The sequence below is a fragment of the Phaethon aethereus genome (genome assembly GCF_964289735.1).
Source record: "Phaethon aethereus genome assembly, chromosome: 4".
Lineage (NCBI taxonomy): Eukaryota > Metazoa > Chordata > Aves > Phaethontiformes > Phaethontidae > Phaethon > Phaethon aethereus.
In genome coordinates this window covers 33,306,515-33,329,891 of record NC_138578.1, presented here as the reverse complement: position 1 = coordinate 33,329,891, position 23,377 = coordinate 33,306,515, and the positions used below count along the sequence as shown (strand labels likewise).

Sequence of the window (23,377 nt, the reverse complement as noted above, 5' to 3'; positions counted from 1 at the left end):
ATTTGTGACTTGCTTTTCACTTGGCTGTGAGGTGGCTTTGGCAGAAACTGCCTTGCATCTCTTCCACCCTTCTATAGCTGTTGAAGGGAAACCAAAAAAAGAGATAAAAAAGGGAGACAGCAGCAAGAGGCATGATTGTGAAATGTGGTGAACAATAGGAGGAGGAATATTAGAAAGACACAAAATGCCAGCAAGAGAGAAGAGTGAAATTGTATATATAGAGTGTTGAGGTACAGTAAGACATCTTCAGGCGGCACCAGGAAGGTCCTGGAGAAGAAAACTCTGCAAAGTGATGAATATGAGGGAGTTTGAGAGAGATTCGCAGAGATGAAGGAGGGCATCTAGTTGGGTGCTTACAGAGACAGAGGATTTGGCATTAGAAGAATTTGGCCTGATACTTAGTACTCACTGGGCAGATGAAGCCAGAGAAGAGAGAGACTTCATTCTCTGCTTTCCTTTTAACCTAGATAAGATTGAAAAGAAGTTACGTATCTCTATATATCAGAGCACAGCATTCTCTCCTGTGCCAATGAAATGACTTGACACCATTTTTCCTCCTGTTTTCTCAAGGGTTTTTTTTTCTGTTCAGATCATGCCCAAGAAGTCTTACTGCTATTAGGCACTGTGTCCTGCCTCCAGTAGCGTAACAGCAGGATGGCTCAGGCTACACAGGAGTTCTATAATACAAGTTTAAAGGGGGGGAAAAATAAATCTACCTCAGCAGCAGTCCTTGCTAATTCACTCTGATAATACTTGGTTGCTCTAAGGGTTGACTTTACTTCATAACCACTTTCTGAGTTTTGTGTAGTGAGGCTAAAGGATAAGGCACAAGCTCTCAACTAAACTCGATAACAATGTAGTTTTAAAAAAGCAAAAGCAAAAAGCTTTGAAATCCTTGCTATGTACTGCACAACTCTTTTTTTTTTTTTTTTTTATTATTTCTTCTGCACAGCAGGATAACTTTTGATTCTGGCTTGGTATTTGTTCCTTTGTGATAAGATATTCAAGGCCACAACATGCACTGTCCATTGAAATGCAGTAAATATTTAATGTTCTGTTTATTTCTATAAGGGACTAATGAAATTACTTTCTATCTATTTATTTATCTGCACATACACACTCTTGCAGATATACACATTCATTCACACGTTTAAGCTATGGAGAAACAGAATTAAGGAAATTGGAAAAAGTATATAATACTTCGTATTTGAAAAAAATGGGCTAATTTAGTCCTCAAACTATTCCATTAAGTAAAAGCAAGTTTATTCCCATTATTCAGAAGTGGTGACAGAGGCCCAAGAGTGCATGTTTCACTCAAAGTGTGACAGGGCAGATGGAGTCAATGTCTGGGCCACTACTTAAAATTCAAATAGTCCTATTAACCTCGACCTCTTTCATAATACAGAGAACCTTATAGTTGGCAGTAGGCTAAAGCTTTCATTTAAAGGTTATTTGGCGGTCACTGAAGCAAGTCTATTTCCTAATGGACAGATGTCCTCTTAACTAAAGCCCTCCCAGATGACTTCTTGTTTGAAGCTATGCCAGGTAAAGCAAAGACTGAGTAGACATGTCAACTGAAGTAACCTCTCAGAGCTAGCAGCTTTCCCTGAGAGTCTGGGCACCAGCTCGGTGCCAGAGGAACATTTGCTTGTGGCACATGGTCTCTTCATAGATCTGTCAGTCAGTTGCTTTATAGCAGCACTTTAAGAATGCATTTACTTTTTTTAAAATATAGCACTGCAAGGTGAGGGATATTCATCGGTTTGTGTTTTTAAAACAGGGGAAACTCATTTAGATTGGAATACCATTGCCACATGGGACATTTCATCCTACGTAAATTAAGGGCTGGAGGCCCATGGTTGGTTGTCTTACTATAATGAAATATTTATCTGGGTAGCCTAGAGTACACCGAGTTTTAAAGTTAGGTAGATCTTCTCACAGCCTATTCATAGTAATTGTAAGTAACAAGAATATAATTAATATTAATGATAACGTTCTTTTTGCCTCATCACATGTAAATTAGGATATGATCTGGGAACGGCATCCTTACAGGGAGATCCTGCGCCCACTGAAATGGTTCTCTGCAGAGAGCTGCCTGTTGACAAACCTGCTTCTTATTTTTGAGAGTTGTACTGAAGGTATGAGAGTCCTGCGTTTCACCTATAAATTTACTATTTGGTGACAAATCAGAACTTCCAAATATTGTCTGAAGAGAGGAAAAAAAAGCACATGTTTCCATATAACCCTCAAAGAAATATGGAGATTCACAGAATTACTGTTCATTTTTCCCTGTCAGGAGCATACATTTAAGAAATGACCCACAAGGACTCAAAGAAGAAGCAGTTGCAGTCAAAATGAAAACAAATGCTATTAAAAGTCCAGAAATAGAAACCAATCTTAGCAATAGCAGGTGGACCTTCCTGGCCTTTCTCCCATGTTCAGATAGCATCAATAACAATTTGGGTATGACTGTTATGTATTTGTGATTGATGGTTCTCTCCTGTAACAGACGATCAGTTCTTTTTAATCCCACCCCTTAATGCAATAACATTGAACTATCTTATGAAAGAGAGGGGAGTAAATTAGAACCAAGTGAAAGAAATGTTATTTTTCATGGCTAGTTGGCACTGCTGGAATTCACAGTTGCAGAAGGTCACAGAGTTTAATGCTGATGGGTTTTTTTTTTTTCCTTTTTTATTTATTTTACTTTTAGAATAACTCTGTGACTGTTAATAAGATTTATAACTATGCAAGCTAAGATGAAAAGGTTAATTGAATATCAGACTTCAAGATAGGAGGTGATGGCTTAGTAAGGTCAGGAAGGACCCTGCTCCCTTTCCCACTGTGCACAGCACCAATGGGACAGGTGCATACAGGTTTTTTTTTTCCCTCTGAAGTAATAACTTATGGGCCTTCATGAAAAAGATGTTGGAGCAAATGGACCAGTGGACTAACCTAGAGTGTAATCTGATTTCATCTCATCTAAACTTTTTGTAAGTTTAAGCAATACACTTGAATACAAAATATCGAATTCTGAAGTGCAAAAGGGATGTTTAATGCTCACGTGAGGGAATGATAAATACTTGCTATGTAATTTAGGACTGTCGTTGTAAGGCTTAGCTATTCTGTTTACGTCCCAACACTGAAAGTTGTAAGTGAGACTTTTTATCACTATGTTAATTTCTTCAGCTACCCGAAGGACCTCCTGGGACTTAGAATTAAAAAAAACAAAAATTGAGCTCTGTATGGTCAGATCTGTTTGTATGGCCAACTAGATGGGAAAAGGGGCACAGCAACGTCAGAATTAAGGCTTCAGAAGACTGAAAGGCATGTGAGACTTCTGTACTTAGCTATCTGTACCGGGGAAGATCATGGAGTAATTCGTCTTGAGAGTGCTCACAGGGCATGTGCAGGACAACCAAGGGATCAGGCCCAGACAGCATGGGTTCATGAAAGGCAAGTCCTGCTTGACCAACCTGATCTCCTAGGTGACGTGCCTAGTGGATGAGGGGAAGGCTGTGGATGTTGTCTACCTGGACTTTAGGGCTCAGTTCTGGGGCCGGTCTTGTTCAATATCTTTATTGATGACCTGGATGAGGGGATCAAGTGCTCCCTCAGTAAGTTTGCAGATGACACCAAGCTGGGTGGGAGTGTTGATCTGCTGGAGGGTAGGAGGACTCTGCAGAGGGATCTGGACAGGTTGGATTGATGGGCTGAGGTCAACTGTATGAGGTTTAATAAGGCCAAGTGCCGGGTCCTGCACTTTGGCCACAATAACCCCCTGCAATGCTACAGGCTTGGGGAGGAGTGGCTGGAGAGCTGCCCGGCGGAAAAGGACCTGGGGTTTCTGGTTGACAGCCGGCTGAACATGAGCCGGCAGTGTGCCCAGGTGGCCAAGAAGGCCAACAGCATCGTGGCCTGTATCAGAAATAGTGTGGCCAGCAGGAGTAGGGAAGTGATGGTGCCCCTGTACTCAGCACTGGTGAAGTCGCACCTTGAATCCTGTGTTCAGTTTTGGGCCCCTCACTACAAGAAGGACATTGAGGTGCTGGAGCATGTCCAGAGAAGGGCAACAAAGCTGGTGAGGGGTCTGGAGCACAAGTCTTGTGAGGAGCAGGTGGGGGAACTGGGGTTGTTCAGTCTGGAGAAGAGGCAGCTGAGGGGAGACCTTATCGCTCTCTCCAACTACGTGAAAGGGGGTTGTGGCGACGAGGGCGCTGGTCTCTTCTCCCAAGTAACCAGCGATAGGACAAGAGGAAATGGCCTCAAGTTGCGCCAGGGGAGGTTTAGATTGGATATTAGGAAAAATTTCTTCACTGAGAGGGTGGTCAAACATTGGAACAGGTTGCCCAGGGAGGTGGTGGAGTCGCCATCTCTGGAAGTGTTCAGAAAACGTGTGGATGTGGCGCTTCAGGACATGGTGGCGCTGGATTAATGGTTGGACTTCATGATCTTGAAGGTCCTTTCCAACCTTTGTGATTCTGTGATCTTTCCTCTGTAGATAGAAGCTCAGGTCCCAAGCTGACTTGGTTAAGGTAGCAGAGTGTTATGTGTGGGTGTGATGAAATAAATATTAGACGGACACTTTTTTTTCCCCTGCTGCATCTGTTTTGCAAGAATATCCTTTCTTTGCTGTTCCTCAAGGGGTTGCATTAATGTGCAACACTGTAGTAGCTGATCAGTGGAAACATAAGGTACAGCAACCATTAACCACACTTTAGCTAGATTACTAGGAAGAAGACAACTATTCCCTGTTGCTAGGATCATTGGCTGGTTGATGATGGTGTTTCTCCCATGGATGCTAATGGTGGAGCCGTAGTGAAGTTGATGTAACTGAGGAAATTTTGGGAAGGAAATTGTAGTGAAGGAAAAGCAGTGTGGCTGAAACCTGTGGGACTTAAGTTTCCAAAGTGCCTGAGGCAGCAATCACCAACGTCTGGAGAATGGTGCTCATGGCTTATTAGAGGCCTGCAGTCACCCAGATCTGATTATTAGTCTTTTTTTTTTTTTTAAATAATGTTTTCACAGTAGCAGTAACCCCTGGAATTCTTTTTTTGTTCCTAACTAACTTTCTGCAAATACTTAGCATATATTGAATAGAAAAGACCATTATCCTTTTTCAACATTTTTCTCTGATACCTTGAACTAACTACACAGCATAAGATTTTTCAGTCTATTTAAATGGATGACACTAGTTTTTGTTTTTAATGAATAAGAATTGAAGAGAATGAAAGTGAGGAAGTGCAATTTTATCTCTGTGGTGGATGCATATTAAGTCAATAATGCGTTCATTACTTAAAGTAACTTTATTTGAATTTACTTTTTAACTTCTCTTCTGTCTCATTCCTCTCGAATTTTCAGGCAGTGTTCTTTACCATGGGAATTATTATTCAGAGCTACACTCCCAAATAATTTTTTTATTATTTAGAGGGTATTTGTAAGCTACAAACTCTTGGCTGTGCCTCCTGTCCTGTTAAGTCTGTCTACAGACTTAAGGAAAATTTCCATTTAGTGTGGTGAATTCAGGGTACTGGATGCTTTAAAGAGTCAGTAAGGATAGCTGGTTTCTAGATAAAGGCCTCAAATTTCCTACCATTATCTAAACAGAGGATTAAAAAGTTATAATTTTCCAAAGGTTTCCATTACATTTCCTATTCTACCTTCTGTGCACTGTACATTATTAAAGAGTACTGCTCTGACATGCCCCCCAAAGAAGCGAATTAACATTTCTTGTGAACTCTGTTCTTTTGTGGAGAAGTAATAATGACTCCAGCAGCTCCAAAAGTTTCTCAGATGAATCAGAATTTATTACTTGTAAAATTAATGCCCATTACACTCACTGATTCTGTGCATAAACTGTCATTCATAGAGAAAAGCCTTTTTTACTGTTTGCTGTTATCGATAACAGATCTGTGACTTGCACAGAGGATACAGACAAATACAGCACGAATGACATAACTTGTGAAGACTTCTGCTTTGCACTGCTCATCATCTTTTGTTCTCTTTATGTACCTCTTCTTTTGTCTCTTAAAGTCCATTTCAGTTGTGATTTGTTACAGCTCTTAGAAGAGAAAAAGCCCATTCTAGCCAGTGAAAAGATGAGCCCTGCCTTGTGATTTGGGTCTGGCTTGAAGCTTTTGAGTGTTGCCATTTTTAGGGAAGTACTCACCTACTAATGTGGACCTAAGCAAAGTAGAAATTGATGATGGTTTTTTATAGATTCAGTTGTCTTGCTCCTTAACACTGATTTAGTTTGTCTTTTCTTAAAAATCTTATTTCTTCCTCTTGAACTAAATCCTTAAGTTTTGTAGGTATACAAGTGCAATTGCTAACTAGTGCCATGGCTGAAAGAAGACATATGCAAGTCAGATATGATGAAATAATCTAAGAAGTGCTATAACTAAGGAGATGCCTTCATAAAAGCTTCTTTCTGAAGAAAAGGGGTTGATCAACCCCTATTTAGACATCTAAAAGGACTACCAAGTCTTATCAATGGCTTATGTGAGTTTAGGATGTAACCACTATGTTGGAGCAATTCTTTGACTTCTGCATCATCTCCAGTGTGACTAGAAAAAATCAAAGTCAGAAGAAAGTGTAGTAAGACATAAAGTGGGGATTTAGACTAGTTTATAGGAACGTTCTTAACCTCTCTGTGCAATCTCTGTCTGTGTAATGGGGATAATGTATTTAACTGCAGCATGAGAAGTCTGCGGATTAATTGGTTAATGAATTCATAGCAACCTGAGGATGAAAAGTGTGCTCTAAATGTTTTCCCATAGAAATTTCTCCACTACCTAAAGAGAGAGGAAGAAAAAAGCCAATTCATTGCTTTAAAGAATTGTGAGAATTCCATCAAGAACACAGATAATTAAAGTCATATTAATAGATTTTTAGGTCTTCATTTTCCCCTTGAGGCCAGGTGTCCCTGATTTTTTTTTTCTTTTCCCCTTCAAGCAATGTCCCTGACTCAGTTGTCAGAGACCGAGAAGCAAAAGTGCCCATCTAGCTTTGAACTTGATACCTGCAGTGGAGTTACAAGGTTAAAGAAATGGGGTGGTTTTGGTGTTTTTTTTTTTTTTTTAAGCTGAGCATAACACTTCGAAAAGATCTTCTCCCCCTCGTTTCCCTCCCCCTAATGTATTTTTAGGCTGTATGCACTCCTGCCTATGTCTCTTCCCTAGTCCCAGCTGAAGATTTCAAGGGAGACGAAAGCTCTATTTTGTTTCTCCCTTGTATTGCAGATAGGGGGAGGAGGTGGTTATTAGAGAGAAGCGCTCTCGCTCGCTCTCTCTCTCTGTTTCTCCCTCTCTGGCTGATAGCACTTATCTCTCGCTCTCTCTCCTTCTCCTAGGTGATCCATTTCTAGGCAACGTGCTGGCTGGTGCTGGAGCTGCCAGCTCTCTCCGCATCCCACCAGCAAAGGAAGCTCCAAAAGCAACCTGCAGACCATCATCTGCTTTCCTCTGCCTTGCTCCGGACACTCCTCCTCTCGCTCCAGCCCTGTCCAACCACTACCTCGCGCGACAGAGACAGCTCGCTGGGCTTGATTTGCAGATTTCTTTCTTATTATTTTTTTCCCCTCCAGTTGTGGGGAGCAATTTTTTTTTTTTAAGCGAAGGGTGGGGGGAAATCTCTGCATTACTATCTGCATTACCTTGAAGTTCACTTTGTTTTTTGGCCTCCGGGGGGGCTTTTCCTGCAGGAATCTGGTTGCTGGAAGCGGGAGCGCCCGCTCTCCCGGTTGCCCGCTCCTCCTCCTTCTCTGAAGGCGAGCTATTTGCTGCGGGCTCTTGGGGCTTCTCTGGCCAAGAGGGTTTGTGTGTGCGCGTGTGTGTGCGTGTCTGCGCGTGTGTGTGGTGTGGGTTGGAAGTTGCCGTGCAGCAGCAGCCGGGACCGAGCGGATCCCTGGACCCGGCGGAAGGATGGGGATCGCCTGACCAGCAGAGGCGTCTGCTGCCCGCGGCGGCGCCCGGGCTGGATGGATTTGCTGCCGGCGCTCCCAGCAACTCCGGTGCTGCCCAGGAGCCCCCCGAAGTGACGCGGGGTTTCGCCGAGGGGAGAGGCGTTCGGAGCCCCGGGCTCGCTCCCTTGCCCAGCCGCGGCTGTGCGCCAGCCACCGGGATTTACACGCTCGTCCGGCGGCACCTCAAACTCTTCGGTTTCCTGCGCCGCGTTATCGGTGGCACCGTTTGGTGAAGAGATCGGTTGTTACAAAGCCTGGACCTCCGGAGGAGATGGAAGTTTTCTCCCTCATCCTGGTCGTGTCCGTCTGTTGGACTCGAACCTGGAAAGCGGCGATTGCAGATTCAATCATTCATATCGGTAAGGGGGTGCTGCGGCTGCTGCTGGTGCTGCTGCTGGACACTTTTCCGGCTCTCCTTTGCAACCTTCCCTCTCTTGGCAGGCTTCCCCCGCCTCCCCCCCGCAGCCAGCGCTCCCTTCTAGCCCTTGCTCGCTTGCTTTTTTTATGTTTGTTTCCCTTCTTATAATTGCTTTCCACCAGGATCTTGGCCGTCCTCTTTTCCCCCTACCGCTCTCTGTAAAGGTTTCCTGTCGGCGGGGTATGTGCGTGCTTTAGACCTTGAGGTTTTGCGCGGCTGACGATCCGGGTGAGGGGGGGAGGGGGGGACCAGGGCTCGGGCGCTTCCCCGGTCGCTCCCCGCGGCCCCTCAGCTCCAGCCTGCCTTCCTCCTGCCCCGGCTCGTCCTCGGGCGGGGGGACCCCCCAAACCTCTCCGTATTTCCCACACCACCGTGGCAGCTACGCAAAGCCCCCCCTTTTTCCTTCTCTCCACCCCCCCAGCATCGCACCTTCCCCTCCCATCCCACCTTCCCCTCCCGCAGCGGAACAGGTGGTTTGGCACCATCAGCGCTTCCCCGCCCGGGGGCGGGCGGCCGCGGGGGGGGGGGAGGGGGTCCGACTACCCTGGGCCGCCACCCCCCCCCGGCCGGGCGGGCGCCTCCCGGGGCGGGCGCCCGGGATGGGCAGCGGCCTCCCCCGCCGCCGGCGGGCGCAGGGGCGCAGCTGGCACCGGCAGCGCCCCCCACCCCCGCCGCCTCCGCCGCCGGCCGGGCAGCTCGGGTAATGCCTCTGCACGGCTCTGCCCGCTCTCTAAGCCAAGGAGAGGGTGCTGGGCTTCCTCCCTGCCGCGCCCGTTCCCCCTCGCTCTTCCCGTTATCCGGAGCCATCCCTGGCCCGGCAGCCCTCCCTCTCTGCGGGCGCATCCCCGGGAAGCGCCGAGCCCCGCTGCCGAGCGGCGTTTTGTTCCCGCGACCGGCCGTTCCCCTGCGCCGGCCGGGGATGCGCGGGGAGAGGAGAAGGGAAGGGAGGAGAGGAGGGCGCTTCCCCCGCGGCCGCTCGCCCATCTGCAGGCACCGCACGCAGGCGGAGCGGGAGCCTGGCAAGGCGGGGGCGGGCGACCCTGCGCTGCCCCCGGGGACAGGGTCCCGCCGGGGTTTTGGGGAGGTCCCCGGCGCGGTGCCGGCCCCGGTCGTGGGGCAGCCGCCGCTCTCCTCAGGGCTGGCTTTCTAAACATGTCTGCCGACGCCTGTCGTGAGGATCCGTAGCGGATTTCTGCGAAAGGGGAATCGGGGAGAGCGTTTGGAAAGCCCGGCCGTCAAGAGCTTTCCTGCAGGACACCGAGATTTGGGCAGCGATGAGCCAGCCCTTCGTGTAGCCCCCCCCCACCCCGGAGCCCGCGGGCTACCGCTTCCCTTAGGTACCGCAACTTTATAGGGGTCAGTCCTTATAGCGGTGTGTGACTGGAGCATCCGATATTGCACAGGGGTGGCAGCGCTTTATGCCCTCCTTTTAAAGGGAGAAAGGTGTTTGTTTTTTTTTAAAGTCAATTTTAAAAAAATTCTTCCCAGTTGTAGACTGCTAACGCGACAGTAGGAGACGGTTACGTCTTACGATTTGTTTCGTAGGAGCTTGTAACAAGCCGATTAAATCTTAAGATTTGGGGGGAAATTTTGACTGTGCAGCAGATGTGTTTCTTTGCTGTGCCCTGCCTCCCACCCTCCCGGCTAGCGGAGCGCTGCTGGGCGAGCTGAGTGCCTTTGCACAAGCCTCAAGTGAGGCGATAGCTCTTCTCTCTTCGTGTTAATGACAATTTTGTTTGCTTCACTTTAGATATGACGAATGCAATGCATTTTACCACTAATGTTTCTTATAATGCTGTTAGTGATTAGATGCCTCAACACAGTACACCCTAATTGAAAGAAAAAAAAACCCCAACAAACCCCAAAACAACAACAAAGTAGTTGCTCTTCACGATTAATTTGTCTTGAGAGACAATTAGTGTGGTTGACAAGGTGTTTACCTCTTTTTATAAACTGGTTTATGTTGCCATCCAAACGGCAAACTGGTAATTGTTACACAGAGCTTTAAATCTATTAGAATGAATACACTGAAAATTAATGACGTGAAATTAGAACTATTTTAACACTAAACGGGTAGACAGCTAAATATTCCAATTTGTACAGCTCGCAGATGAAAATGTGACCCCTAGTAAAACCACTGTATTTTGTGACCTGGATGTTATGAAGCCCCTTTGTTTTCTTCCACTTGTACTGAGTAAACTTAGGTATAAAATATTTAGACATAAATTATAAAGTGTGTTTATTTATATGAGTTATGAAAAGCAGTAGCAGGGTACTCTATGAACAGATTAACTACTGAAGAATTTGTAAAGCCAAAGAAGAAAACAAAATGCTCAGTTCAGGGGAAAAGAAATACTACCAGATATAGTACTGATGCCTTAGACAACAAACAGGATAAATGCATTATCTCTTTCTCATTCTACAGTGTTAAGATACACAAGTAGAAAATATTTTCCCATGTATGGGAGAGGCAGAAGGTCACAAGAAATAACATTACCTGTGCATTTTCTGATAGCACATACTTTTTCAGTCTAATGCACTGTCTTGCTTGCTTACGTATTAATTTGATGCGTTTTCTGTAAAAGGTTGTTTTCCAAATCAAGAGCATGTTATCAGCCATCTCTTAGAAAATGACAAAAAAATGTTACAATTTAGTGAGTAAAGATTAATGACTTGGTGATGGCAGTGGGAGGGGTATGGTGACTGGTATTTATCTATGAGACTCACATTTCTTTCTTCTGAATGATTACAGCTGCTGCTTTTGATCATTAGAGCAGGTCTATGTGTATGTAAATAAGCACATTTAAAAATAAACATTATCCTGTATCATACTTTAAACATTGGTAGAGTTGCTTATAGTTTGTATGTTTTTGCTGCCCTGCTATTATAAATGGGAACTGGCAGTTCAGAAAGACTACATTAAGTACACTTGTGAAAACGTTGAAATGAATCAACTCCACTGAAATTTTTCTTACCCCTATATAAAAAAGAAAGGGGCAGGGTTACCACGTCAAAACTGTGCAATTCTGTATTATGCTGCTTCTCTCAACCCATGCATTGATTGAATAATTTCATCAGCCCCACATTACTTGATTGCTTAGAAGTTTCCTAATGATCTGTATGCTGTAGGAAGAATCTGAAAGTCGTGAGTGGAATAGCAATGATTTTGTGTTTTATGAGGCTATTCAAAAAGTCGCTCTGATTTATGTAGCTCGAAAGCTCCAAAGTCTTTGAGATTAGCCACGCTGCCTGATATTTTCTTCATACATCAGTCGTCCCACACTCCTCACTCCCTAAACAGGAGTTTAGAACAGTGCTTTAATTAAGCAGGGATTAGGTGGCATTCCTTGTCAACTGCACAATTTGTGCATGCTTTGTATCTTCTACAGCTGATGGTCTCATGCTTTTGTATTTTCTGCTTTGTGCTCATTTTTTTCCCCTTGGCATGTACATAGTAATAAATCTGTATGTGCACATGTATATCCTATTGAGTGTATAGAAAAATGTATGCAAATATGTGTGTGTTAGATCCAGCAAAATCACCGAGGGCAGTGGTCACGTAGTATGGTACAAAAGTTTTTTTCTGAAAAAATAAACTAAAGTATTTTTAAAGGCTAATTCATTGCAGCAAGTGTGCAGCAATGGTTCAGGCATCTTGATTACTGCAAGTTGGGTTTTTTTATGTTTATCAGTGGCTTCAGCCATATGCAGTCAGTTGTGTACTGCCCTTAGCATTTTATTTTCATTGTCAAGTTCAGAAATATATATAATATATAGTGGGTATATCGATATGTGCTTTTAGATATATATTTTTTGTATATGCTTTTAATATATATTTTTATTTATATACTGTTTTTTTTTTTTCTAAGAGAGAATATTAAATCTGCTCTTCCCGTACTCCTCTCAGCTTTTAGACTTTGCAGGCCAAGACTGCTGCATTCCTTGTGTTAGACAAGTTCCCAGCATCATGGGGTCCTGAGTTTTGGTTCACACTTTTAAGCTTTTCTGTGCCATGGATAATAATATCAGGGCAATTCCAACATCGGGTCTGTTGTTTAATTCTTGTGTTGATATGGTAGTGCCCTTACAATATATATATATATTTTTTTTTGTAAGGGAGGAGGAGTCATCTAGCTTGGTGGTATGCACATCCACTTTCTGTCTTGTAAGCTATTGTACTACAATGCAGCTTGGCTTGTGTTGTGCATGGTAATAGGAATTTAATTTGCTGTGCTATTGGTAAAGCCTCATTAGAAGGTACGTAGTGTATGTCACTAACGGTTCATTACAGTATTCTTACACACATTTTGTAAAGCACAGGACAAGCAAGCAAAACAGATTTATTCAAAACAAGTAAATCTCTGTGTGCTTCTAGCGTCTACAGATGAGCTTTCAGGTCTCTGTTTTCCCTGCTCTAGAATATGCCAAGGTTGCTTACTTATTTTAAACATATATACAGAGGAAGACCTGGAATGTGGTGTGCTGTGGTTTAGCAGCTAGTAATTTTATTGGTAGCTATGTTCTACTTAAACACACAGCATGCGTGACGTACTGTGTTTCTGTGTGCGCTGTATCTTAAATTCTCTCCCAGGCGCTTAGATTTGTGATAGTATTTCAGTCCCTGTAATGTGTTTTAGTGCTAGTTACTCTGCAGCTAAAGAGGGATAATTTTCCATGCCATAGATTACGGCTTGCTACCCTCCAAAGGCATGCTTGCCATTAGGTGTCACTGCTTTCTGGAGTGTTTCTTAGTGATCACCAGGGCCTGATCCAGAGTCTGTCATAATCCGGGTGAGTCGCTTAGTTGGCTTCAGCAGATTTTAAACTGAGCCTGTGGATTGCTGACTACAGCAGGCAGCTCCTTTTTATGTTCTTAAATAATTCTTAGCGTTATTTCAAGTTCTTTGTCCTTGATAAAGACGGAGAAGAAAACCCAACCATCCATTTTCAACTGGTGTCCTAACAAATGCCTGACATAGCAATCACTGCCGCTGCTGTGTGCTTTCAGATGACTCCTTATGGATGCACAGAGTCTTTATTCTCACAATGCCATCTTCGAAAAAACACACTGGAGAAAAATCTTTTAAGACTGTGACTACATAAACCTACCAACTAAGGTTCATTTAACTTAATGAACAAAGGCATTAAGTATGATTCTCTTCCACTCCCTGGCCCTGTAAAGCAAGTGGTATTGGCAGGAGATGACTTCTATAAGCCATTAGGTTACTCCCTAGATATAGACTTGAACTTACATAATTTTCTTCCATTTGATATATAGCTATCTATAATCTGCCATGACAGTCTGTGTTGTGCCGAAATTTATTGGAGGCTTTTGCCTTTTGAGATTTGTATTTTTACTTTTTGTCACTCCTACTCCATTGCTTGATTTTACTTTTTGGTTTTTTTCAGCACACTAACAATGGTTTTAAAACCAGTTTATACGAAGGAGTAGTTCTATTCGGCTATCAATTTCTAGTTAGTTTTCACAATTACCTGAATTACATATGACAGCGTGGTAAAACTCTCTTCATTTACACGCTCTCCAAAACTAGTTTGTGTTTTGTATCTTCAGTGTTTGAAAAACTTACTAGACATAGACAATTACTGTTGCTGTTCAGACTTAAGTGTGACTCATAGGAAAAGGAAACGGTATTAATAAAATGATCTGTATTTTGTGCAAACATGAGAAAATAATCAAACTCTGAAAACATGCTATATATCTTATAATACATTTATAGCTTGGTACTTGCAAAATATTGACTTCAGGTGATAAACCGGTAATGAGGCAAACTAGGATACTTTCCTGCATCTGCAAACTCAGATGTAATTTAAAAAAATATGTATTTTTGATTATATGTGAATTCCAGAAGGAATAAGTTGTTACCTAAGCTGGTGAAATTGCAAGAAAACTTTGATTTCACAGGCAGGCTTGGCCCGCCTGTCAAAACCTGGACAGCTTCACACACTTATAGTCCAGTTCGTGGTTCTGGTCATGCTGATGCTCATCTCTGGGAGCCCCAGATATACTGTTTGTGCTATCTAGAAGTGCTAGGAGTCAAGTATGACAATCACAGCCCAACAGTAAAGCATAACACGCAGTTTGCTTGCAAACTGTTGTAGTGGCTGGGAACTGAGCGTGAAAGCTCGTGTTTCTCTGAGATATTTTGTACCTTCTAGCAACTAGCTTCTTACCGGGCTTCTTGGATACAGATGCAATTCCTTTCCTTCTGTGATGTTATTTTATCTTCCTGCACCATCTACTATGTCCATTAGCAAGTAGGAATTGACCCGTTGCTTGCAGTAGTTACTAAAATGAACTACATTGGCCTTTTTTAGAGTAACGTTGACCATGGCTTCGTTGCTTATCTGGGCTAGTAGACTGTACTGGAGAAACTGCAATACTGATCTGGTGCAATGTGATAGTTGGCACGAAATATGTGCTAAATTCATGTTAAATAAATTTGGCACTGTGCTAGTTAAACCATCCTCAACAGCAGGAAAAGAAGGCCTGAGCAAAACTACCTGGGCACAAATTTTGGCTGGCTTGTGCGTTTGAAGCACCACAGAGAGAAGAGGAACTGCTGCTGTCTGCCACTGTGAAGCAGAATTTAGTTGCATAGTCTTGATGTAGAACTAGTAATTTAAACATAGAAACTAAAATGAAAGCACCTAGTGGAAGAATGAGTAAGGAAAAGGTGTCTGTCTTGCTGTAACTTTCTGTACTTCTGTCTCTTCCCATGAGCACCAGCAGGGCAGTTTCCTCCGCTACTCCTCATTATAGGAGTCAGGCTTTGTTTTCTGGTTATTGTTGGTCAAAGAGTTATGCGAGAGATGGTGGAGTAAAGGAAAGATTCTCTTGTGTCTGCAACCACTATAATTAATAATGGTCTATGTGACTTGGAGAGTTATAACCGGTCTGTATAACCAGGAGGACACAGGCTGAAATTGCAGGTTAGTAGATTAAATGTACTGGCGGCTGGATGACAGTTATGAAACTTGGCAAGGGAATGGGCTTGAAGTTGTGCAGTGCTGTAATTTTGTAAGGTTCAAAATTTATATCCTACTTTCAGTGATAATACACTTAATTTAGAGAAGGAGGTATTTTGTGTTCTGTATTGTACTGCAGAGTGCACTTCAGCTGGAGAGCCTTGTTCCTGCTTTGGTCTGGGGCAACCGCATCGGCTCAAGGAAGGGATATTCCGTGAGCTCTAAGTGTTGCATTAAAAAAACCCCCACATAAAAAGTGACACTGCCTTAATGAGAAAAGATAATACAGTAAGTACAGTATTCTTCTCTAGCATTAAAGTTGTAGTGGAAGAGGTGGAACAGAGACAAATACTATAGTTTTAGTCAACTCTAAACTGGTGGATTTGTACATGCAGCGTTAGATTTTAAGTAGGTTTCCATTGCACACATTAGTTCTGTAATGAGGGGGTACTAGGGTGGAAAAAAAGATGAAAGGCAAAAAGTTCCTGGAAGTTATGCTGGATTTATCTGACAAGCTATGCTCAAGAGGAAATTGAAAAAGAAAATGAGAAAAAATGCAAGGAGGGGTGGAAAATAAGATATCAACGGCAAGAGCCACTAGTTCTCAGTTTCTGTTTCTTTGGGAGATGTATAATGTTCCTGTAAGTGCTATGTGAAATGGAAAAGTTCTGAACCAGAAAGGGCAAAATGTGAAGATACAGAGTTTAAATGAAGAATTATATGTGTATTTTAACCTATTAGATAACACTCTGTGCTGAAATGCTAATTATTCCTAATTGTTATATTTGCTTTACCCATGAATAAAATATCACATATCTAATAAAATATGCAGTGAAAATCACTGTAAAACTCCTCTTGGAGTCTTTCATGCAGATTTAAATGATTTAATCTTTTATTTCTTCATTGCTTTTTAAATCATTAACTTTCTATAATCAGCTGGATTGCTAAGGCCAATATCCAGTGAACCTAACAATAATTGCTTGTTTTGCAGAACAATTTTTTGTTAGTCCAACCATATCTTCCTCAGAGGCTTAAATCGAGTTGCTGATTTTTTTATAATAATTCACTTGTGATAAATCAAAATCAAATAGCACCACTCCGATGCTGTGGAAAGTAGCTCTGGCTGAGAGGTCCAGAGAGAGCAGAGGATGGCGTAGCAGCAGACCTGAATGTCAGGCCCGGATTTGCTGTGCGTTATTTTAATGTGTACAGATATAACAATGACCACTTTCGCAAACCTGTTTTAAATAGAGAAATGAAAACGTGTGCAGGGCAGGCATCCCTGCCTTGGGGCTCCAACTCAAAACCTGTGGTCGGGACGCAGAGCTGGTGACAGACGGTAACTTGATTTGTTTTTGAAGTGCGCAGGAGCTCAAGTCTGACTGACTGCCTGTCGAGCTTAGGCTCCTGAGCCATTGAGATGGTTTGAAGATGTCAGTTGTCTTTCTCAGGTGACAAGAGACTATTGCAGAGTTACCTCACTGATTGCAACCAGTGTTAAAAGTTGTCTGGCAGTATACCATGGTCTGAAAGCACACAGTGGGGACATCTCCAGACCAAATAGTATTAAGCAAGGGTATTTGTTGCTGTATACCCTTTGCCTTCTTGCAGTCTTTATAGTGTTCAGTTTAAACATTTGAGAATGTTCTTAAACCATTTCATGTACCAGAGAGTTGATAAAGGGAAAGCGACAGTAGACAAGATCCAGTCCTCGCTCGGCGAAGCTTGCGTAGAGTACTGGCAACGTACAGCCAGTGTACAGTACAGGCTGTGTGTTAAATGCCAAGTGAAAGGCAATGGTTATTATTGGTCTTATTCAAATACACATACTTCTCCCTTTCACTATTTTTATTAATTTCTCTCTCTCTTTTATTCCAAGCTCATGGCAAGCAGTTGTGATGGCCGCTATGTTCTATATTCTTAAATATCTGTTTTTTTCTATCCAGGAAGAATAAAGTTAAACATGCCATAACACAAATATCTGTTATTTGGACAGATAAAGCTGCTTTTTATTTTGCTGGAATTTCACTTGTTTGACCTCTTTTGAGACAAATACACCCCCGAAAGTTGGTTATCATGCCTAAGGCTAGTCTTTCTTCAGCTTTCCCCTTTGTGAACGTATAGACACAAGCAGTATTGCAGTATATCCGCTAATATATTTGCTATAAATAACTTTTACAATGTACTACTCAGGTATTACTTAAATTTTCAGCTCCATGATACAGGTTACCAACTAGCAATGGGGTATGTATTTATGTATGCATATACGATGTATAAACACATGCTTTTTCAGTAATCAGAGGGATTGTTCTTTTTGAAAATATGTGGCTGGATTTTTCTTTAATTTGGGTTGACATTAGTTCCTACCTTAAGTAATAACACAGAGATTTGGGAGGCTTTTTACTTGTAGGAAGTCATAACGTGGATACAAATCGCGAAGTGGCACCCACTGCGCGGGAAGCCGTACAAATATGAAGCAGAAAGCTGGTTGTCAGACGATTTGAAGGCGTAGTAAAAGAGAGGGCTCGGATCTCCCTGCGACTCACGCAGTTTGTACACCAGGAGACAAAGCTGCAGACCTTTTGGCATCTTTTGAGAGACAGATTCATTCATTCATTCACGTCTGTGAGTGATCGCTCTGGGGACGGAGGAGGGAAAGCAGGTAGATCTGTCTGCAGGGGTGTGCTGACAGGGCAGGTGCGGAGTGCCGGGCATCAGTGCTTCCCTGGTTTGGGGCGCGTGAAAAGAAATGGTGCAGTGCTGTGAAGTAAGAAAGTTGGTGGGAAATGAAGGCTGGCAATGTGTGTATAATCGTTACCTACAATGCTTTATTGCCAATAATGCTGGTTAAATTAGCAAAATAAAAACAATCATTATCTCATCATCTGCCAGCGTGTTACTCTCTGGCTTTACCTAGTGCAGGAACGAATGTGAGGTTATGCATATGCACACTCTCAGTCTCTGTTTGGACAAATATTTCATAGTACAGTTTTGGAAGATGTCTGGGTAGAACGAAAAGAGCCCTTTTTGAGAAGGTGGAACAATATATGTTGCAAAATGTCCTACTTTGTTTAAAGAGATATTTAAATATAATCAACGATTCTGAAAGCATCTGCAACCTCATTAGCTAGCCTCGTGGAGTTTCGAGATTGTTATTGAAATATTATTGAACCAATCTAGTGAAATGATTTTCTAACTCCTTGGAGTAACTCTCCTGTTACAGAATTGGATTGCATCCTGGAGATACATGAGAAACACCTATCTACTTGAAAAAGCTCTTTCATTTTCCCCAGTGCTGCAAAGAATATAGGGACTACGTCAAATAAAATGGCTTAGGGGAGTGAGTAGGAGAAAAGCATGGCCCGTATAGGATACATAAACTAGACAGGGAATGATCAATGGCACTTGGCATCACCGTCACTGAGGGTGATGTCTTAGGTTTGTCATCAATGCTGTGTCTAGCTACAAGGAGAGGAGTTTGCAGGTAAAGGACAGCATGAGTTGGCAGCAGGAAACAAAGCGTTATCAGGGGGTTTCTCTGCAGCAGAGAGGCTCTGGGAGCAGGAGTACTGTGGGGAAGGTTCTGGTGGTACCTTCTACAAGGGAGTTTTGGAAGCAGGTGGAGGGTTGTGGTTAGCAGCGGTGGGAGGTGGTTGGGTGGTGAAGGGGTGCAGGAAACATTTGGAGGGGGCTAGCCTGAGGCCAGGCTTGCTTTGTAAGAGTGCAGGATGCTTCTAGGGAATAGCAGGTAATGTTACATTTAAGTGGGCTGGAGGCTGGGCTTTAAATGGTTGGGACAGGCTGTATAGAGGAGGTTTATGTATATGCATATGAGGAAAGTTGGGAAATCCAAAGGAGTGATACACTGGAATGACTCAAATATTACTGAGAAGAATAATAATATAATGCAAACGATGCTTTGAGAACAATATATCTAGAAGATAATACTACGTTTTAAAGAAACTAAATTATAGATTAGAAAATGGGATTGTTTCTCCCTGTCCAGCCTCTATAGTTTTACTGTAAAGCATTTGATTTGTGTGGTAGATCTTAATTTTTTTCTTTAGCTCATAATTGTACCTGGTTACTTTGCAGAAAAGCGAGATCCATTTTATCTTTCTATTGCCTAGTACCGTTGTACACAGATACAAACAGTGCGTACAGAAGTGTCATCTTCCACCCCTCTGCTCCTGGGAAACTCCAAGCTTACCGAACCTCCCTGTGCCTTAGCATTATCCCTCTGATTAAATAATCTTCCTTTGGTTCCCCTGTGCAGCGGTTTATTGCGGGTCTGTACTGTGCCTCCGTGTAAGCTCAGCTTCTGTGGCTGGCGAGCGGGAGGAAGGGATGCACACAGCCACAGCTTCTGCTCCACTGACTTTTGACCTAATTTAGGAAGGGAAGGGGAAATAATGCAGCGTGCTTCTGGATTCAAAGCCTGCGGTGTCTTCCGTGGAGTGAGAGGGAGAGCTCTAGCTTTCATCTCCTCTCCTGCATGGCTTGCGTTACAAGTTAGACCTCTCTGCTCCAGAGTGGTGAGTGGATCTGCTTTCATCCTTATCTTGTGGCATATGTCCTCATTTGGGCTGTTGAGACTAAAGTCTGCTTTTCTGTCGACATCAGCCTTGTCCAACCCCCATTCAAAGCAGCAAAGGGACAGCCACTGACTTGTATTTCTTCTAAATGAGACAAAATAAGAGTTAGGGATAATAGGTTTTAAAATATTTTTCTGTTTGAGATCAATGAACTCTAATAACATGGCTGAATAGTGTATGGGAGGAGAAGGTAAATACTTCCTCAGGGGAAGGTAGGTGATGATAACATTTGGAAACTGCCATTGCTGAAAATCATCTTCTGCAGGATTTGGGGGGGGGGGGGGGAGTGGAAAGCAAGCTGTTAATTAAAGTACCGTGGTGTTTTTTTAACTTTTTTTTTAGAGCGATGCATTTTTTCCCTCGCTTTTTGTAAGACTGCCAAATGTCCCCGAGGCTAGAATTAATTGGCTCTTTGTGTTGTGTCAAGTAAGGAGTACAACTGTTTTCAGAAAATACTAGGTTTACAGACTCCCATCCAGAACATGAAAGGAAGAGAGAGGCTAACTTTATATAAACAAGGTCCTTGCGTCATTTTGTACCACTAGCTTGGAGTAACAAATAGAATATTGAAATTGTTGGTACTTTGGAAGCTGTTAAGATCGTTCCTGTAACCCCCATCCCTTCATTCTGCCTAATCCTCCCTGTGGAACAAAAGTGTGCCGTTTTCTTTCCCTCTCACCTCCAGGCATCTGCAATGAATAATCAAATGTCTGCTACTTAGGAATAACCAGTGTTTGGTTTTTGAGGCAGGTTCAGGAGTAAGTGCCGTGGAGAGGTATTTTCTTGTTAGCCTTGCTTTAGCAATACGACAGCAGTTACCAGTTGTGGTTCGTTTCACAAATTCCCCTTGACCATTTTGGATTCTAAGGTATTTTATAATTTTTAATACTGCTGTTTCCAAGGCCACTCATCATGACGGTTTGAAGTCAGTGGATGGCAGCAGATGTAGATGTAAGCTTTGAAATGGCTCTTTTATGGACGGTTTTGAGGAGTATGTCTTGGAGCTGTTGCATATTCCAAATTGTTAACTTAAATGTAATAATGCTCTGACAAAGTGCTACTACCATCTGCTAGTGAGGATTAGTAGTATTTAAAAATCTCCATAATTCCCAGAAAGAGCAGAGGAGTCGTGACGTGAAGAAAAGTCTAACTCTAAATTAATATTTTAGTTCAAGAAGTCACAAACTCTTTGTGGGGACCACTGCTGACTAGAGATTTTGCATCACACTCTCGGCTCACTTGAAGGAGTAAATATTTGTGGTATATGACTAATGATGCCTGTTTCTAACAGTTTCCAGCTTGGTCCCCGGTTTTGCAGCAGAATCCTTTCTGTTTACAACTGCTTCTCATTCACATCACAGTAACCATTCAGTGGTAACTATAAGTACAGTTTGTACGGCAAAATAACAAGGGAATGTGCTCAACATGGGTATTTAGAAAGCTTCATTGATGAGCCATTCCTTATCATATAGCTCTCATGGGCTGAGAAACAGTTCTTGGCTTAGTGTTCCTATGGTGTTTTGAACACCACCTTGAACTCAGACCTTTCTATACGTGAAAGTTTGTTTACGCTTAGAGGATGATCTGCTGTTGGGAATGTTCTAAGTAGCAGAACATCTCCATCCCCAGACTTCTCTCAGCTGACAGCTGAACATGCAGAAATAATTCAATGTCTAGTAGGAAGAGGTTCAGATGAGATTCAAACTGGTATCAGTTAGGAAATGCTTTCTGTGACAGTATTAAGGCTGCTTTACTCATATTAACAAAGAGCTAAATCTTGCACAATATTTAAAGAAGGGAGCAAGAAGAGAAATCTAGTAATGACGGACTACATGTAGCTGTTGATCACCTAGTTAAGGAAGGATTTTGGAGATCTATATTAAAAGATGCATTTTATAAAAATTCAACTTGAGAAGAAAAGGGCAAATGTGGCCAACCAAATACATTTTTGGTGTCTTTCTTAGAGAATCACAGAATCACTAAGGTTGGAAAGGACCTTCAAGATCATCAAGTCCAACCATTAATCCAGCGCCACCATGTCCCCTAAACCATGTCCTAAAGCACCACATCCACACATTTTCTGAACACTTCCAGAGATGGTGACTCCGCCACCTCCCTGGGCAGCCTGTTCCAATGTCTGACCACCCTCTCAGTGAAGAAATTTTTCCTAATATCCAATCTAAACCTCCCCTGGTGCAACTTGAGGCCATTTCCTCTCGTCCTATCGCTGGTTACTTGGGAGAAGAGACCAACGCCCTCGTCGCCTCAACCCCCTTTCAGGTAGTTGTAGAGAGCGATAAGGTCTCCCCTCAGCCTCCTCTTCTCCAGACTAAACAGCCCCAGTTCCCTCAGCTGCTCCTCATAAGACTTGTGCTCCAGACCCCTCACCAGCTTTGTTGCCCTTCTCTGGACATGCTCCAGCACCTCAATGTCCTTCTTGTAGTGAGGGGCCCAAAACTTCTCTTCCCTTTCCTAAAAAGGATTCACTGAGTTTTATTTATCCACAGTCTTGCATGGGCTATAACTAATGCTCTTAACTAGCTCTGCAGAGAAGTAGATCATATCTCTCATACAACTTTAGCTGAAGTAATTTTCATTACTCCAAGTACTTGCTGGAGTACAGGGGCGGGGTGTGTGTGTGCATATGCCTATTTATACAATGGCTGTGCAGTCCATGTAGCTAAGTCATACTAAGACCGGCTCTCCTGGACAGTTGTCCTGATTTCAACTGGGACAGAGTTAATTTTCTTCCTAGTAGCTGGTATAGTGCTGTGTTTTGGATTTAATATGAGAATAATGTTGATAACGCAGTGATGTTTTAGTTGTTGCTAAATAGTGCTTACACCAAGTTGAGGACTTTTCAGCTTCCCGTGCTCTGCCAGTGAGGAGATGCACAAGAAGCTGGGAGGAGGCACAGCTGGGACAGCTGACCCAAACTGGCCAAAGGGATATTCCAAACCATATGTCATCATGGTCAGTATGTAAACTACGGGGAGTTGGCCAACAGGTAGTGACCACCGCTCAGGAAATGTCTGGGCATTGGTCAGCAGGTGGTGAGCAATTGTACTGTGCATCACTTGTTTTATATATTCTATTTTTATTTTTTTCTCTTCCCTTGCTGTCCTATTAAACTGTCTTTATCTCAACTTACAAGTTTTACCTTTTTTTTTTATTATTCTCCTCTCCATCCCACTGGAGGGAACAGGGAAGGAGTGAGAGAGAATCTGCGTGGTGTTTAGTTGCCGACTGGGATTAAACCACAACAACGGTATACCAGTTCTACCTTTTATTCTTATTATTTATTATTTTTCCATGCTGGAAGTATAACTTGTTTGAAGAGTCAGGTCTCTTTCACTTGTTACTTCAGGTGTAAGGATCTTCACCTTTTCCCAACTGCCCCTCAGGAATCCATGC

At 42.9% G+C, this 23,377-nt stretch overlaps 1 protein-coding gene across 2 annotated transcripts in view; it reads left to right on the top strand.

Annotated features, from left to right (window-relative positions):
* Nucleotides 1–8,234: 8,234 nt before the first annotated feature.
* The window catches only part of GRID2 (glutamate ionotropic receptor delta type subunit 2), a gene marked incomplete at its 5' end in the record, with an annotated part of 737,620 nt that continues 722,477 nt past the window's right edge, over nt 8,235–23,377 (top strand). For both annotated transcript variants that reach the window (XM_081999455.1, XM_081999454.1), the window contains one exon: nt 8,235–8,322. In XM_081999455.1, the coding sequence (XP_081855581.1) occupies nt 8,235–8,322 (88 nt within the window). The remainder of the gene's footprint in view (nt 8,323–23,377) is intronic.